At 41.1% G+C, this 19,376-nt stretch overlaps 1 protein-coding gene across 12 annotated transcripts in view; it reads left to right on the top strand.

Annotated features, from left to right (window-relative positions):
• ehbp1l1a (EH domain binding protein 1-like 1a) overlaps positions 1-19,376 on the top strand; it is a 105,108-nt gene that overhangs the window by 73,599 nt on the left and 12,133 nt on the right. For 10 of the 12 annotated variants that reach the window (XM_060933749.1, XM_060933739.1, XM_060933813.1 and 7 more), the window contains 8 exons: positions 54-1,562; positions 1,811-2,045; positions 2,143-2,297; positions 2,395-2,443; positions 5,237-5,773; positions 11,054-11,105; positions 14,156-14,193; positions 18,132-18,243. In XM_060933749.1, the coding sequence (XP_060789732.1) occupies positions 54-1,562; positions 1,811-2,045; positions 2,143-2,297; positions 2,395-2,443; positions 5,237-5,773; positions 11,054-11,105; positions 14,156-14,193; positions 18,132-18,243 (2,687 nt within the window). The remainder of the gene's footprint in view (positions 1-53; positions 1,563-1,810; positions 2,046-2,142; positions 2,298-2,394; positions 2,444-5,236; positions 5,774-11,053; positions 11,106-14,155; positions 14,194-18,131; positions 18,244-19,376) is intronic. The other 2 variants (XM_060933833.1, XM_060933759.1) reach the window with 1 other exon arrangement.

Here is a 19,376-nt window from a genome sequence, read left to right as displayed (position 1 = left end):
GTTTGATGTTTTTTTTTTAAAACAATGCAATGAACTGTATTCTCATCCTTAAGGCCACAGAATCATAGTGCTCAAGAGATATCTGCACTCATCCAGCCTACAAGCAGCAAGCCTCAGAAAGAAGAGATAATGACATTTTCTCTAACTTCCCCACAAAAGCATTCAGAGATTAGAAATGAAGAGACCTCTGTTTTAACATGTAGTCAACTACCACCACCTCAGGAGACTAGCAGGAACTCCGGGTTTCAAGAATCTTCTTTCACACCAGTCTTGAAAGATCAAGAACCTGTTTCTCCTTGTTCAAATGTCTCAAGTGTTTCACCTTTTGGCAGCAAAATAAACAGTAACTTAACTGAGGAATTTTCACACACCGTGGAACATGTATCTGTCGTAAACCAGACTGAATGTCTTTTAGATGTATCCCAGAGTTTGCAGGCAGCAATGTCTGAATGTATCATTGAGGACAAGAAGTTGGACAAAGTTGTTGGTATGCCCACACCTTTGGAAGATCCTCTGACATCTGCAGATGAAAATTATTTTACTAAAACCATGGTGCAGAGTCCCAGTGTTTTACCTGTTCCAATGCCTCGGGTAAAGAAGCGCCTTAGTGCTTCTTTACCAGATGATTACCGAGTGGAAAGTGGTACAGCTGAATTAAGCACTTGCAGTATTTGCCCCTCAGACAATAATGAGATCTCAAGTAAAGCCAAAATGCCTGGAATTTCTAAAGCTAGTGGTGCTGAAAATAAAACTGAATTGCAGAAAAGGAACCAAGTGTTCTCTACAGGTATGTCTGACTCTGAAAGTGACATAAAGTCAACTACTGATATGCAGCCTGGCAAAGAGAAAAAAGCTGAAAGAGAGCTGGACCAAATTGCTTCTGAAATCAAAGTGAAGTCAGTTGATCAAGTCAAGGCCACAGAACCTCTACTTCCAATGCCTCGTGTGAAGAAGCGTTTCAGTGCTTCTTTTAATGATGACATTCCAACTGTGCCATCCTCCCCTCAATTTGTCCCCGATCAAGGACAAAAAGAGGCACATTCACCAGTTCCAGCTCCTCGTTCAAAGAAGCACCTCAGTACGACTTTCCCAGATGAAAATCCTTCCGAAGAGAACCAAGTTGTCTCCTTTGTGAATCAAATGGAAAGCAAAGCACTTCTCCCTTCAGGAAATGAGTCTTCATTATATTTTTCAGAAAAGACTGTCAAAGCACTTGAACTAGATAATAACAAATCTGTTAATAGCATGTTAGTTACTGTGGAAAAAGTTACAGCTTGTCCAGAGCTTTCCTTCACTAATCATGAAGGCAACCAACAGCTGGTTGAAGAGAATGTCAGGGAGAAAGTTAGTGAGTCTGCTAAAGCCTTAACCATGAGTGAGTCTGACACAAGCAATGTTCCTCAAAATGTGAGTAAAACGCAAAGACAAGAAGAGAGATCCAGTGAGAAAAATCAGGATGTAGAAACAACTGTGAAGGATGTTAAGCAGGGAAAAGGAGAAGATAAGGTTCATTTGGCTACTGTGTCTTTAGATGAAACTGCTGCTACATTAGAATTAAAGAGGTAAGTTATGAAGGACAAAATATTGCAGACATTTTTGTGAGTAAATGATATGATAAAAACATACACTAATGTGTCTGCCTACTGTATATGTTTCATTCATCCCCCCCACCAAAACTGTAATCCTGTGTTAATGCAGTTGAAAAATATACAGCATGTGAACTTGGAGTAAGAAGTATCTAGTAAACGAAAAAATAAATGTCGCATCATAGTTTTCATAGGATTTGTTTCTTTTCATCATTGTTTTCTAGACAAGCCACAGAGGATTCTTCAAGCCTGCCTGTCCCAAGGCCTCGTGTGAAGAAACGTTTGAGTGCCTCATTCCCAGATGATACCTCAATTCCCACTGATGAAATAACCCATCTAGAGGAAGGTTCTAATAAGAATATTAATGAACCAGTTCTCACTAAAAGGAAAACAAAGACAGAAGCCATGGTCCATCATGGAAGTTCTCCAGCAAACTCTGCTGCAGCCAGTGAGTCAGAGGTATATGAATATTATTTGAAATTGTACTCCTTGAAGTAGATTTTTGCCATTTTGGACATGTTAGCATGTATTTACGTTGTGTTTTCTCTCATCTCAGATGACAAGCCTTGTAGATTCCAGTCAGTCTCTTCTAAAGTGGTGCCAAAAGGTAACACAAGGTCACAAAGGCGTGAAAGTCACAAACTTCAGCACCTCCTGGCGAAATGGTCTCGCTTTCTGTGCCATCCTCCATAATTTCCATCCTGATAAAGTGTATGTACTTTGATATTTGAGGAATTGTGTGTAAAACAAATGAATGTGTGATTATTTAGATCTCAGAAATATATAAATCATCTTTCCATTTATCTAGGGATTTCGAAATGTTGGATCCTTATGACATTAAGGGGAACAACAAAAAGGTTATATTTTTTATGTCTTTATCTCTTTGTACATTTTACCATTTTGGTAATCATTATTACAATTTTAGATGATGGGTACTCAGGTGGAGATCAGGACTTTATTGTTGACATCCATGTTCTTCATCTGAGCACAATGCCTCAAAGCATCTTCAACATTTTCAAAATATACTAAATGTTACTACACTTTAATGCGGCTTCACTGAGCCAAATAATTTTATTCAAGCTTGGTATAACTAACGCAACATAGAGTTAAAGGTGCACTATGTAAGATTTATTGGCATCTAGCGGTGAGGTTCCATATTGCAACCAAGATGAATACCCCTCCCTTTCCAAGCATGTACAGTGGGGCAAAAAAGTATTTAGTCAGCCACCAATTGTGCAAGTTCTCCCACTTAAAAAGATGAGAGAGGCCTGTAATTTTCATCATAGGTACACTTCAACTATGAGAGACAGAATGGGGGGAAAGAATCCAGGAAATCACATTGTAGGATTTTTAATGAATTAATTGGTAAATTCCTCTGTAAAATAAGTATTTGGCCACCTACAAACAAGCAAGATTTCTGGCTCTCTCAGACCTGTAACTTCTTCTTTAAGAGGCTCCTCTGTCCTCCACTCGTTACCTGTATTAATGGCACCTGTTTGAACTCGTTATCAGTATAAAAGACACCTGTCCACAACCTCAAACAGTCACACTCCAAACTCCACTATGGCCAAGACCAAAGAGCTGTCAAAGGACACCAGAAACAAAATTGTAGACCTGCACCAGGCTGGGAAGACTGAATCTGCAATAGGTAAGCAGCTTGGTGTGAAGAAATCAACTGTGGGAGCAATTATTAGAAAATGGAAGACATACAAGACCACTGATAATCTCCCTCGATCTGGGGCTCCACGCAAGATCTCACCCCGTGGGGTCAAAATGGTCACAAGAACGGTGAGCAAAAATCCCAGAACCACACGGGGGGACCTAGTGAATGACCTGCAGAGAGCTGGGACCAAAGTAACAAAGGCTACCATCAGTGACACACTATGCTGCCAGGGACTCAAATCCTGCAGTGCCAGACGTGTCCCCCTGCTTAAGCCAGTACATGTCCAGGCCTGTCTGTTTGCTAGAGAGCATTTGGATGATCCAGAAAAGGATTGGGAGAATGTCATATGGTCAGATGAAACCAAAATAGAACTTTTTGGTAAAAACTCAACTTGTCGTGTTTGGAGGAGAAAGAATGCTGAGTTGCAGCCAAAGAACACCATACCTACTGTGAAGCATGGGGGTGGAAACATCATGCTTTGGGGCTGTTTTTCTGCAAAGGGACCAGGACGACTGATCCGTGTAAAGAAAGAATGAATGGAGCCATGTATCGTGAGATTTTGAGTGAAAACCTCCTTCCATCAGCAAGGGCATTGAAGATGAAACGTGGCTGGGTCTTTCAGCATGACAATGATCCCAAACACACCACCCGGGCAACGAAGGAGTGGCTTCGTAAGAAGCATTTCAAGGTCCTGGAGTGGCCTAGCCAGTCTCCAGATCTCAACCCCATAGAAAATCTTTGGAGGGAGTTGATGTGTTGCCCGTGTTGCCCAGCGACAGCCCCAAAACATCACTGCTCTAGAGGAGATCTGCATGGAGGAATGGGCCAAAATACCAGCAACCGTGTGTGAAAACCTTGTGAGGGCTTACAGAAAATGTTTGACCTCTGTCACTGCCAACAAAGGGTATATAACAAAGTTTTGAGATGAACTTTTGTTATTGACTAAATACTTCTTTTCCACCATAATTTGCAAATAAATTCTTTAAAAATCAGACAATGTGATTTTCTGGATTTTTTTTCTCATTTTGTCTCTCATAGTTGAGGTATACCTATGATGAAAATTACAGGCGCCTCTCATCTTTTTAAGTGGGAGAACTTGCACAATTGGTGACTGACTAAATACTTTTTTGCCCCACTGTATTAGAACCTACAGTTACTGTCAGGTGGAGTAATACCTGTCTGCAGAGCCACAGGTTTACCCCAGCTGTTTCACAACATCAGTGTCATCCCAGTGGCATTCAGTGCATGTGCAGCCACATTTTTTGTTTATCTTAGTGACTGTTAGGCTAATCAACATTTCAGTTGTTTCAGGTGGGTTTTCGATAGATTTATGACATAAAACTAAAATAAAACAACCTCTTTCTTCTTCTTCGACTTCCTTCTTTTTCATCTTCCTTCTGGTGCTAGATTCAAGTTAGCACTTGTAAAAATGTGAAGTGCGAAAGTGACTGTCTAGAGCCAGTGTTTAGTTTGTCCATTCTGGGCTACTATAGAACCGTGGTGGTGCAACATGGCAGACTCCATGGAAGAGGACCTGCTCCCTATGCAGATATGAAAGGCTCGTTCTAAGCTTTTGAAAACACAACAATTCATAATTACAGGTGATAATATACTAATGAAAACATAATTATGAATACTATATTTAAATTATGCTAATAGAGCCCCATAAATTCTACATAGTGCACCTTTAATGCAAATACTTATGCAATGTTGCTGAAGTCTCACTGATGGAATTTTTTTAATGTACTGTAAATGTATCAGTGACCTAGGATGACATCTGGTGTCGATGGTTGGCATATTTTTTATTCATGAGCACTGTGGCATTGCGAAGATACTAAGTTAATCCAAAGAGAAATATAACTGAGTAGTATCTTTATTTATAGTGATTGGGTATCCAGAAGACCGCTGTTGCATAGGATGCATTTAATAGATTTAGACCGAAGTACTGACACTTCTGTTTAATCACTGCTACATTGATATCCCACAGGCTTTTGATGGTTTTGCTGAACTGGGTATCTCCAAACTGATTGAGCCCTCTGACATGGTACTGCTGCCCACGCCTGACCGACTCATTGTTATGACTTACCTCAACCAGATCCGTACACACTTTACTGGCCAGGAGCTCAGTGTGGTACAAATTGAACAGAACAGCAATGAGTCAAGCTACGTTGTGGGAGAAAAAATACAGAACACAGACCCTGATGCTGCTGCACGCTATTATGCTGAGAGATTCCAGACTAGCCACCTTACTCAGGAGACAGATGTCCCTGACCAAGGCACTAAAGAGAATCCAAACACCAATGGCAGTTTGGTACCACCACCTCGAACCAAACTCAAGGGGGTGAGTCAAGCAGGAGGCTCAGGGGGAGCTCAGGCTCTAGTTGCTCCTCCAAGAACTCACACTTCATCCACCAAAGGATTTTCTCATGTCAAGGATGCAGATTTGGTAAAGAAGCGGCGATCACAGCTGAGAGGGGAGTCTTTTGAAGAGACTGAGATGTCAGAGAAACTGACTGCAGTAGAGGTAATTTAGATAAAGTTCAGTTAATTTACCTGAAGTATGTTATTCATAGTGTATGACACACAGATACCTGTTTACTCCTTAACTTAGAAATAAGGACTTGAATAGTCTCAGAAGAAGAATCTCATAACATCAGGAATATTATATTATATTATATTATATTATATTATATTATATTATATTATATTATATTATATTATATTATATTATATTATATTATATATTGCAGTTCAGTTGAATCCTTAAATCTGTTTAGTTTCTGGGTAACATAACAAACTATATTTTTTTGTCTTAATAACGTGAAGAGAGAGATAAAATAGAGGCTCATGATGGAAAGGTCTATTACACACAGGAATTGTGTGGACTTATGTACTCATGTAACTACTCATTACTTAATACCTTAAAAGGCAGAATATCTTGATATAAGATGAATAAGCACATCAGTCCATGCTATTACAGGAAAATAATCACCATTGTTGGGGTGCTAACAATAACTCCTCTCTAAATTGGGCTGCATCACACCACCCAGCTGTTTAATTTTTTCCCTTAAAGCTGATATCTCATCTCATTATCTCTAGCCGCTTTATCCTTCTACAGGGTCGCAGGCAAGCTGGAGCCTATCCCAGCTGACTACGGGCGAAAGGCGGGGTACACCCTGGACAAGTCTCCAGGTCATCACAGGTCTGACACAGACACAGACAACCATTCACACTCACATTCACACCTACGGTCAATTTAGAGTCACCAGTTAACCTAACCTGCATGTCTTTGGACTGTGGGGGAAACCGGAGCACCCGGAGGAAACCCACGCGGACACGGGGAGAACATGCAAACTCCACACAGAAAGGCCCTCGCCGGCCACGAAGCTTGAACCCAGACCTTCTTGCTGTGAGGCGACAGCGCTAACCACTACGCCACCATGCCGCCTATAATATAATATAATATAATATAATATAATATAATATAATATAATATAATATAATATAATATAATATAATATAATATAGGGCGGCACGGTGGTGTAGTGGTTAGCGCTGTCGCCTCACAGCAAGAAGGTCCTGGGTTCGAGCCCCGGGGCCGGCGAGGGCCTTTCTGTGCGGAGTTTGCATGTTCTCCCCATGTCCGCGTGGGTTTCCTCCGGGTGCTCCGGTTTCCCCCACAGTCCAAAGACATGCAGGTTAGGTTAACTGGTGACTCTAAATTGACTGTAGGTGTGAGTGTGAATGGTTGTCTGTGTCTATGTGTCAGCCCTGTGATGACCTGGCGACTTGTCCAGGGTGTACCCCGCCTTTCGCCCGTAGTCAGCTGGGATAGGCTCCAGCTTGCCTGCGACCCTGTAGAAGGATAAAGCGGCTAGAGATAATGAGATGAGATGAGATAATATAACATAATATAATAACACACACACTGCCTGGCCAAAAAAAGTCGCCATTTGGATTCAACTAAGCAAATACTTCATAAATAATTACAGCAGTGATTAATGTGTTTCAGCTGGCAACAATTCTTTTAATCCTAACTGATGCAGTGAGTAGCTTCTCATTTCTTGAGCAAACATGTCGGGTGACATATCTCGTGGTCTTGGAAAAGATGTTGCTATGTTTCAGAAGGGTCAATTTATTGGCCTTCATCAAGAAAAAGAAAACATCTAAGGAGATTGCTGAAATGACTGGATTTAGGTTAAGAAGTGTCCAACACATTATTAAAACCTGTAAGGATAGTGATGAACCATCATGTTCATGGAAGAAATGTGATCAGAAAAAGATCCTGACTGACCTTGACACTTAAATACTTGGTAAAGTAGATTTGTAAAAAAAAATTGACAGGAGAACTCACGGCTATGTTTAATAGTGAAAATAAGAGCATTTCCTCACTCACACTGTGGTGAGAACTCACAGGATTGGTACAAAACAGCTGTGTGTCCAGAAGAAAACCACTTGTTAATGAGGTTAATCAGCAGAAAAGGTTTCAATTTGCTACGGAGCATAAAGATTAGACTCTGTAGCAATGGAAAAAGGTCCTGTGGTCTGATGAGTCCAGATTTACCCTGTTCCTGAGTGATGGATGTGTCGGGGTAAGAAGGGAAGCACATATCCTCCTGGGAACCAAGAAAAAAATGTGTCTCTCAATTTTTCTTTTGTTGTGATTTCCTTACTAGGAATTTTCCAGCAACCCTCCTAGTCACATGATATATCATTGGAAAGCCCAGGATGTACTCTTTACAAGACACCAGGATTAAAGTGAATAGCTTGAAAGAGTAAGATGGTGTGCATGTAAAACAAATGTCAACTACAGAGGACACAAGTCTATGGGTTGGTTCTCAGGAGGTTACAGCAATGCACCCATCATGCATAGTGGCCACTGTACAAGCCTCTGGAGGCAGTGTTATGATCTGTAGTTGCTTCAGTTGGTCAGGTCGAGACTCGGCAGCATTATGTTGCAATAAAATGAAGTCAGCCGACGACTTGAGTGTACTGAATGACCAGGTTATCACACCAGTGGATTTTTTTCTTTTTGTGAAACAGTGGTTCAGGAAACATGAGGCATAATTTTCACACATGACAGTGTTTCCCACAGACCAGGTAGCAATTTGTGGTGCTCCACTGTGCCGATGAGGGAATCGTGCGTGGTGGTGTCGTGGTGGTCGGTGGAATCGGTCATTGGGGTGTATGCAAAGTGTTTACAGCGGGCGGTGTTCAAACATGGTATTTTTCTTCAGAGTCACCTGCTGGGACTATTTTAAAGCTACAAGAAGCATTTGAGATTATTCAGTTCAATCTAAATTCTTTCAAGTTCTTTAAGAGAAGACAGCTAAAACAATTTTTACCAGAACCCTGCCTGGTTTCATTCCTCGACCCAACTTTACATTACAGGGCAGGCCATTAGTTTGCTGGGCTTGATGTTGGTGGAAAACCTGTCTTTTAAATTTATGAAAATTACTCACCAAAATTGAAGTTAAAGTTTAGTTTTTACTAGAGATGCACCGATTGCAATTTTTTGGGCCATTTCCGATTTTCCATGGAGTGTGACCTGCCGATTCCGATTTCATTTTTTCAAACCACTTCACAGCACACACAAAGACTATTTTCTTTTTATCTTTTCTTTAATAGAACATTCTGCCAGATTTTCAGTAATAAATTTTCAACACCTCAAAGGTTGAAAACAAACAAAAAGACATTGTTCTTTGTAAACTCTTTCTTCGTGTTTGGTTTTAACATATTAATTCCTGAAATAAGAAATTCACACAAACATTTTTTCTTTCCCCATCCAATATCTGGCACAAAATCAACTTCCCCCTCATATATTATTTGCCTACTGCTATGGAACACACTTTCATAAACCTATTTAGATCTGAAAACTTGTGCCTTAATATGTTAGCCTATTACCAAACATCTAGTTAGATTTGTACAAAGAGAGAGAGAAAAAAATGTCTGTTTTACAACCTTGGTTGCACTTGATTCCATTCGAAATTACTCTACACATTTGACAAAGATGATAGAATGGCTATGCTATAAGTATGACTGGAAATTATTTTTGTATTTTGATACTGAATGAAGAAATGGGTTGTTCTATAAGGCACAAGTTTTCAGATCTAAATAGGTTTATGAAAGTGTGTTCCATAGCAGTATATATACATATATATATATATATATACATATATATATATATAAAACAGACATTTTTTTCTCTCTCTCTTTGTACAAATCTAACTAGATGTTTGGTAATAGGCTAACGTATTAATTCCTGTAATGGGAAATTCACACAACCACAAACATTTTCTTCTTTTCACATCCAATATCTGGCACAAAAAAAATTTACTATATTTGGATATCCAAATATAGTGAATTTTTTTGTTGTTAACGGCGCGCGCGTCGGAGCTCGTTAGGCGCGCAGGACTGACACCGTTCTGCGCAAGCGCAACACAATCGCACTAGAAAGCATGTTCAAGCTGCCAGTGTAGCTGCAGTCTTTTTAGTTGTGAATTACGAGTATTTCCACTTTCATCTCTAAGTGATACACAAGTTTTGATCGGCAGAAAATCGGCATATTTTAATTTTGCCCGGCCGGTCGCCAGTCATGGCCGATCACGTGAAAATCGGCCGATTCCAATCAGCAGCCGGTCAATCGGTGCATCACTGGTTTTTACCTTAGTTTTTTGCCTTTTTGGTGGCAATCTTTCAATCATTCTTTAGTTGACATTCAAGGAATAAATTGCAAAAAACAAGCTGGAGGTTTTTATTTTAAATATTGAACTCAACACTTACCTCAACCAATACTAAAATGAAATAAATAGTATAATGTAACAAAATAATAATAAAATAAAATATCATAATTAGATGTAAGAAACCACTTAAGGTAACACCAAGGCAACTAACAATAATGAAATAGCATTACCCTAATTGGTGCAAAGCCTGCATGCCCTATCAGAACATTTAATTCTGCGTGGCTTCCTGAAAAAAAACTCCAGTGCCCTATCGTAAGGGAAGTCATTGCTGAAGCGGGATAAATGGGATAATGCAATAAGGCCGGTTCCTCGCGTCAAGCTGCTACTGTATGCATCAGAATTGGTTTATAGCCTGACTCAGGGATGTCCGTTTCCTGTAAGCCAAGAAGGCTATGATAAAGCTCATCACGAGCATGACGTAGGCTACCTTTTAAAATAAGGGGTCGGAAGGTTGTTTTTTTTTTTTAAATCGCGAGTTTGATTGTGTGGCGATAGCAATCCATTGTGTGGCGCTGCGCCACACAATGGTCTATGTATGGGAAACCCTGCATGAATTGTCCACCACAGAGTCCTGACCCCATTGAACGTTTTTGGGATGTGCTGGAGAAGACTTTACATCATCAAGACAAGATCTTGGCAAAAGCTTAATACAACTCTGGGTGTAAAATAAATGTTGTGATGTTGCATAAGGTTGCTGAAACAATGCCATGGTGAGTGAGTGCCGTAATCAAAGCTAAAGGTGGTCCAACAAAATATTAGTGTGCACGGCTTTTTTTTTTAGCTGGGCAGTGTGTGTGTGTGTGTGTGCGCGCACACGCGTGTGTGTGCAATGATTCTCCTTTACAGGTCAATAAGTCAAATTATCAAAGCTGGCTCATTCTTAGTATTTAATATCATGTTCATTTCATTAATTTACACATGGGCTGATTAAGGCACTCAATGCTCAATCCTGTTAGTGCACTGGAAAACAGTGTTTGTTGACAGCTGTGAAATCAATCCACGGATAGTCACTAATAACCTATGTTTTTCTTGCATATAACGTATTTGTTTATTTAACACAGAGTGGACCAAGTCATCCTGAGAGTGGAGCAGCCAAAGCACCCTCAGGAGCATGTAAGCACATTTATTTCATTTAAATCACAATTCATTATGCTCAGATAACAAGTGCAGAACACTTTATAATGGTAGCATAACAATGATCTAAACTTGTCTTGCATTAACTTTTTAATCCACTTGTCCACTATACTCGGCTTCCCCGGAATTGCGTAAATAATAATACGGCCGGATCACTGAGGGGATTGAACTAATTTTGTTGGAACTTTATTGATGTAACTCTGGAATAATTATTATAAAATGGTGATTTTCAACAATCCCTAAAAGGTATAAAAGCATAGGATATCATTACTTTATTGTCTTTGGCGGTTATATGTAATACTTTGAATAATTTTCTCTAGTCTGTAAATCAAATTAGATTGGCCTATATGTAGAAAATGTGGCAATAAAATATGTAGACTACTTTTACTATTTATGTAAACTGCTTATCACTATTATTTAACTCATATTTTATATTCTGTTGCAACTTTAAGCAAGTCTTCAATGAGTTTGGTCTTATCATGTAGCCTTAGCAGTGAGCCAGCTCATAGAAATAATCTGCACATGAACATATGACACTATTAAACTCACCTCAGCATGTCTTTTACAGTCGTTTACCCCACCATGGGCAATGGTACAGTCACTGTTACAAACAGTACAGCGCACAACATCATCATTATTTTTTACCCCTTTTAGGCAAGGGTACACTTTTGTGTAGTCTGAGATGAAGTGGGTTTTGTATTTCAGCAAGGGTACACTTTCGTGTAGTCTGAGATGAAGTGGGTTTTGTATTTCCGTTTTTTGGGGCACTCTGCCATGACACTCCTGGATACACTGAACTCTTGGTCTGGGAGAGAAGATGTAAAGCCCACCCACAAGGAACACTGATTTGTCTACTTAACAAGACAGAGCAATCAGGATGCTCTCTCTCTCTCTCTCTCTCTCTCTCTCTCTCTCTCTGTCTCTCTCTCTCTATCATGCGCATGCTCGCTCTAGATTCCAGGACATTGTATCTAATGTGCAGGCGTCAGGGAGCTGCTATCAATATGCGAGACTCCCAGAACTTCCGGGAGAGTTGGGAATAATTCAACTTGTCCAGTCGGACAAGCAGACATGGATTTGACTTGTCCAGAACAAACAATTATTTGTCCCGTCCAGTTGAGTGACCATTAAAGTCAAGGCATGAATTTATCTTGAGGCTTTTACAGTGGTGCTTGAAAGTTTATGAACCCTTTAGAATTTTCTATATTTCTGCATAAATATGACCTAAAACATCATTAGATTTTCACACAAGTTCGAAAAGTAGATATAGAGAACCCAGTTCAACAAATGAGACAAAAAATATTATACTTGGTCATTTCTTTATTGAGGAAAATGATCCAATATTACGTATCTGTGAGCGGCAAAAGTATGTGAACCTCTAGGATTAGCAGTCAATTTGAAGGTGAAACTAGAGTCAGGTGTTTTCAATCAATGGGATGACAATCAGGTGTGAGTGGGCACCCTGTTTTATTTAAAGAACAGGGATCTATCAAAGTCTGTTCTTCACAACACGTTTGTGGAAGTGTATCATGGCATGAACAAAGGAGATTTCTGAGGACCTCAGAAAAAGCGTTGTTGATGCTCATCAGACTGGAAAAGGTTACAAAACCATCTCTAAAGAGTTTGGACTCCACCAATCCACAGGCAGACAGATTGTGTACAAATAGAGGAAATTCAAGACCATTGTTACCCTCCCCAGGAGTGGTCGACCAACAAAGATCACCCCAAGAGCAAGGCGTGTAATAGTCAGCGAGGTCACAAAGGACCCCAGGGTAACTTCTAAGTAACTGAAGGCCTCTCTCACATTGACTAATGTTCATGAGTCCACCATCAGGAGAACACTGAACAAGATGGTGTGCATGGCAGGCTTGCAAGGAGAAAGCCACTGCTCTCCAAAAAGAACATTGCTACTCATCTGCAGTTTGCTAAATATCACGTGGACAAGCCAGAAGGCTATTGGAAAAATGTTTTGTGGATGGATGAGACCAAAATAGAACTTTTTGGTTTAAATGAGAAGCGTTGTGTTTGGAGAAAGGAAAACGCTGCATTCCAGCATAAGAACCTTATCCCATCTGTGAAACATGGTGGTGGTAGTATCATGGTTTGGGCCTGTTTTGCTGCATCTGGGCCAGGATGGCTTGCCATCATTGATGGAATAACGAATTCTGAATTATACCAGCGAATTCTAAAGGAAAATGTCAGGACATCTGTCCATAAACTGAATCTCAAGAGAAGGTGGGTCATGCAGCAAGACAATGACCCTAAGCACACAAGTCATTCTACCAAAGAATGGTTAAAGAAGAATAAAGTTAATGTTTTGGAATGGCCAAGTCAAAGTCCTGACCTTAACCCAATCGAAATGTTGTGGAAGGACCTGAAGCGAGCAGTTCATGTGAAGAAACCCAACAACATCCCAGAGTTGAAGCTGTTCTGTACGGAGGAACGGGCTAAAATTCCTCCAAGCCGGTGTGCAGGACTTGCAGTTATTGCTGCACAAGGGGGTCACACCAGATACTGAAAGCAAAGGTTCACATACTTTTGCCACTCACAGATATGTAATATTGGATCATTTTCCTCAATAAATAAATGACCAAGTATAATTTTTTTGTCTCGTTTGTTTAACTGGGTACTTTTCATCTACTTTTAGGACTTGTGTGGAAATATGATGATGTTTTAGGTCATATTTATGCAGAAATATAGAAAATTCTAAAGGGTTCACAAACTATCAAGCACCACTGTATGCTTAGACTTATTCTTCTACATAATATTTAAGTACATGCAGTCTTATTAAGTAATTACTCAACACCTTTCCTTCCTATAATCAAGATACTGCAAGTACTTTCATTGTTTCCAAGACTGGAAAATTGGCAAAAGTTTACACTTGCCAAATATTTGTCACTTGTGGTCCTGAGATTTCTCAGAATAGTGTTGTTGTAAAAATGATTTGAAGAACTGTTGGTAAACTGTAATAAATGCTGTTTTTACCAATTTTAATGTGTGTGTGTGTGTGTGTGTGTGTGTGTGTGTAGTGGAGTGCGGGGAACTGGGAAAAGCAGGAGATGGCCAGGTCAGTTTGTTCTCTCTGCTACTACTACAAATACAAGATAAAGTATTTTGTTTTCCATCTCATCTAAGAAAGGAAATCTAATAGCTACCCATGGACTAAAACATGCAGTGTATTCTTGGATAACAATAAAAGGAAATCCCACAGTTTCAGGCTCTGTCACATCCGAAGGGCACGGGTGCAGACAGGACCCAATGAGCAACTACCAATGTACAGATAAGAAGTGAGGCGTACCTGATAAGTAGGATTGTAAGGCGAACAGGCAAGAAGCAGGCACAGCAGCACAGTCTGAAATATCCTGGCCAATTCCATGGATGGCAGAGCAGACACAGTATAACAGTCACAATAATCCCAGGGGAAATCCGAGCACAGCCAACAAAACAATGTCTAAAAAACAGAGTCCTGAGTCAAAGTCCCAGTCAAAAAATCCCAAAACACGGCAGGCAAAAACCCGTAATCCAACACATAATCCAGGTCAGGAAGCCAGAGAAGGACAGCAGAGAAAAAAAAAAAAAACTTAAATGTGATCTTGACTAAATGGAATGGCAAGTATTTATCCGCATAAGGTAATTCTGTTTATATAGAGTGGCTAAAGGCAAATGCATAGCAGATGTGCAAGCGCAGTGTGGAGAGAACAGGGAAAATGCAGAGTGGAGTGCAAAGGTGCAAGGTCAAGATTTGGAAGTTCCAGGCTGGATTGTGACAGGCTCTTACCACTTTATCAAAAAAAAAAAAAAACCACCACCAACAAAATAATATAAAAGCCAACTACTAACTACAGTTAAAGTCTGTCACATTTTAAAGTTAACTTTCCCATTATCTAACAGAATTATTTGAAGCTATCAGTTCTCAATCTCCAATGCCATAGATGTGTTCAGCTGGAGTCATGTGATGAGAAAAGAATGCGCAGGAGTGCACCTTGTTATCCTTGGCTGACCTCTGGGACAGGACAGCCCCAATGCCTGTGTCTGAGGCATCTACTTTGAGGATGAACTGAATGGCAGGGTCAGGGATGATGAGAACTGGCACCATGGAGAATCTGCTTTTAAGAGAAAAGAAGGCACTCTCAGCATGGTTGGTTCATGAGAAGGAGCACTTGGAAGATGTGAGTTCGGTCAGGGGAGCAGCGATGGTGCTGTAGTTCCTGATAAACTTCTGATAAAAGTTGGCAAACCCCAAAACATGCTGTAGTTCCTTCTGGGAAGAGGGAACGGGCCACTCAGAGACCACCTTGACCTTGTCGGGGTCCATTTGGACCACCCCAGGGGATATCACAAAGCCCAAGAAGGACACAGTGTGCTTGTGAAAGTCCCACTTCTCTATTTTGGCAAAGAGTTGGTTCTCTAGGAGTCGTTGCATGACCTGTCTGACATGGACCTCCAGTGTGGGGGAGAAGATGAGAATATCATCGAGATAAACAAAAGGCAAACTGTTTAATAAAATCTTATAAGACATCATTGATCAGGGTTTGGAATACAGAGGGGGCATTAGTGAGTCCAAACAGAAGAACTAGGTATTTGTAATGACCAGTAGGAGTGTTCAATGCCATCTTCCACTCTTCTCCTTCTCTTATTTGCACCAGGTGTTAGGCATTGCAGAGTTCCAGCTTAGTAAAAAAACTGAGCCCCTTGAAGTAACTCAAAGGCAGTGGACATGAATGGTAAGGGATAGCGGTTCTTAACCATTAATTCCCTGATAGTCAATGCAGGGCCTGAGGGACTTGTCTTTCTTTTGCACAAAAAATAACCCTGCTCCTGCCGGCAGGGATGATGGGTGGATGATGCCAGCTGCTGGAGAATCTGAACTGTATTTGTCCATGGTCTCCCACTCCAGGGTGAAAGGGAATAGATACGACCCCTGGGAGGTGTGGTTCCAGGTAACAGCTCTATGGTGCAATCGTAGGGCTAATAGGGAGGAAGAGAGGTGGCATGAGCTTTACTGAACACCAAGTGAAGGTCCAGATATTCGGGGGGGGGGGGGGGACATTGGAAAGATCCACTGTCTCATCAGGACTGGTGACGAGGGGCTGGAGGAGTCTGAGCAGAAGACAGACAGGAAGTCAGGCAGCAAGTATTTCAAGAGAGGATGGTCCCATTGCTCCAGTTAATGTGGGGTTGTGGAGGTGTAACCAGGGAAGGCCAAGCACAATAAGCTCTAGGGAGTCATTCATAGCATAGAATGATTTCGATTTGATGTGATTATCTGAAATCTTCAAAGTAACTGGGTCAGTGACATGGGAAATGGGACTGAATTCAGCCCTGTTCAGAGCTCTGGTCACAAGGGGGCAATCTAGTTGAAACAAGGGGATGTCCAGTTCCTCAGCCCAGGAAGTTATGATAAAGCTCTGGTCAACACCAGAATCAGTGAAGACTTGAACTTGAACTTGAACTTGACCTTATTTTGAAACGAAATCTCAATAGTCAGCGTTGACCTAGCAGTAGGGGAAGTGTGTGTAGAAATGCCCACCTGTATCCCCGCATTTACCAGGCAGCGGGAGATGAAATGTCCAAACTGCCCACAGTAAAAACAGGAACTAGTTTCTCGATGGCGTCTTCTTTCCTCTGGGGTTACCCGGGTCTTGCCTAATTGCATGGGCTCTGATTCATTCTACGATGGAGAAGTGACGGTTCTGGGATTGACCCATCAGCTCCACCTCTGATCCCTTCTCTGATTGCTCAGCAGTAGGCGAGTGTCCACCTGACCTGCCAGGTCTACCAAGCCATCCAGGCTGTCGGGAAGGTTATGAGACACAATCTCATCCAAGATGGCATACTTTAGCCCATGAAAGAAGGTGTCGTATAAGGCATTCGCTTTCCAGTCGACTCCTGTGGCAAAAGTCTGGAATTCGATGGCGTAATCATGAACTGAGTGAGCACCTTGCTTCAGCCCCATCAGTTGTCTTGCCACCACCCTGCCTTTGGGGGAATGGTCAGAAATCTTCTGCATCCTCACAGTGAACTCCCTGAAACTCGAACAGCAGGGCACCCTGGCATCCCAAACAGCTGTTCCCCACTCTTGTGCCTTTCCTGTTAAAAGCATGATGACATAAGCTACAATGTGAGCTCTCAGAAGGGAAGGCAGATGCCTGAAGTTCCATGGCTAACGAGTACTGTGAGAGGAATGGATGGCAGGTCCCAGGTGCACCATCATATGGCTGTGGAGCAAGGAGTCGAGGCTCACGGGGGTGGATAAATTCTGTCACGCCCAGAGGCCACAGGTGCAGATAGGACCCAGTGAGCAACTGCCAAAGTACAGATAAGAAGTGAGGCGTACCTGATGAGTAGGACTGTGAGGAGAACAGGCAGGAAGCAGGGGCAGCAGCACAGTCTGAAATATCCTGGCCAATTCCAAGAATGACAGAGTGGACACAGGGTAATAGTCATAATAATCCCAGAGGAAATTCAAGCACAGCCAACAAAACGATCCTGGAAAAATAGAGTCCTGAGTCAAAGTCTCAGTCAAAAAATCCCAAAACACAGCAGGCAAAAACTCATAATCCAACACGTAATCCAGTTCAGGAAGCCAGAGAAGGACAGTAGAGAAAAAAATCAAACATGAACATGAGCTTGACTAAACATAACAGTGAGTATTTATCTGCGTTGTGTAATTCTCCTCGTAGTGTTTATATAGAGTGGGTAAAGGCTAATGCATATCAAGTGTGCTTGTGCAGTGTGGGGAGAACGGGCAAAACGTGGAGTGGAGTGCAAAGGTGCAGGTCAGGATTTGGAAGTTCCGGGCTGAATTGTGACAGGCTCTTATCACTTTATCAAAAAAAAAACCCAAAACACCACCAACAAAATAATATAAAAGCCAACTACTAACTACAGTTAAAGTCTGTCACATTTTTAAGGTTAACTTTCCCATTATCTAACAGAATTATTTGAAGAATTGTAGCCTTCATTATGTGTGTGCGTTGAAGGGAAATATGTGTTTGTGTGTAGGATGTCAGTCAGTATGTCCTGAGTGAGATGCAAGCCCTGGAGGCAGAGCAGAGACAGATTGATCACCGGGCCAACATTGTGGAGAGGAAACTAAGAATTCTTATGGAGTCTGGTAAGCCAGTTGTATGTGACCGTGATTAATACAGTGGGCCTCATGTTACTATTCACTACTGAGGAGTACTAGCTTGACCTAGTATGATGATAATCTGTAGATCAGGACTGGATAGACACAAGCCAAGTTTCCAGAATTGATAATATGCAGAAGTTGCAGTGTTGCCTGATTTGTGAAAAAGAAAGTCAGTTTCTGTGTATTGTTTTTCCAGTGAAATCATCATTTCCATTAGTCATGTACAGTGGTGCTTGAAAGTTTGTGAACCCTTTAGAATTTTCTATATTTCTGTATAAATATGACCTAAAACATCATCAGATTTTCACACAAGTCCTAAAAGTAGATAAAGAGAACCCAGTTAAACAAATGAGACAAAAATATTATACTTGGTCATTTATTTATTGAGGAAAATGATCCAATATTACATATCTGTGAGTGGCTAAAGTATGTGAACCTCTAGGATTAGCAGTTAATTTGAAGGTGAAATTAGAGTCAGGTGTTTTCAATCAATGGGATGACAATCAGGTGTGAGTGGGCACCCTGTTTTATTTAAAGAACAGGGATCTATCAAAGTCTGATCTTCACAACACGTTTGTGGAAGTGTATCATGGCATGAACAAAGGAGATTTCTGAGGACCTCAGAAAAAGCATTGTTGATGCTCATCAGGCTGGAAAAGGTTACAAAACCATCTCTAAAGAGTTTGGACTCCACCAATCCACAGTCAGACAGATTGTGTACAAACGGAGGAAATTCAAGACCATTGTTACCCTCCCCAGGAGTGGTCAACCAACAAAGATCACTCAAAGCGCAAGGCATGTAATAGTCGGCGAGGTCACAAAGGACCCCAGGGTAACTTCTAAGCGACTGAAGGCCTCTCTCACATTGGCTAATGTTAACGTTCATGAGTCCACCATCAGGAGAACACTGAACAACAAATGGTGTGCATGGCAGGGTTGCAAGGAGAAAGCCACTGCTCTCCAAAAAGAACATTGCTACTCATCTGCAGTTTGCTAAAGATCATGTGGACAAGCTAGAAGGCTATTGGAAAAATGTTTTTGGATGGATGAGACGAAAATAGAACTCTCTGGTTTAAATGAGAAGCGTTATGTTTGGAGAAAGGAAAACACTGCATTCC

Source organism: Neoarius graeffei, chromosome 1 (genome assembly GCF_027579695.1).
Source record: "Neoarius graeffei isolate fNeoGra1 chromosome 1, fNeoGra1.pri, whole genome shotgun sequence".
Taxonomy (NCBI): Eukaryota; Metazoa; Chordata; class Actinopteri; order Siluriformes; family Ariidae; genus Neoarius; species Neoarius graeffei.
This window is presented reverse-complemented; position numbering and strand designations above follow the sequence as displayed.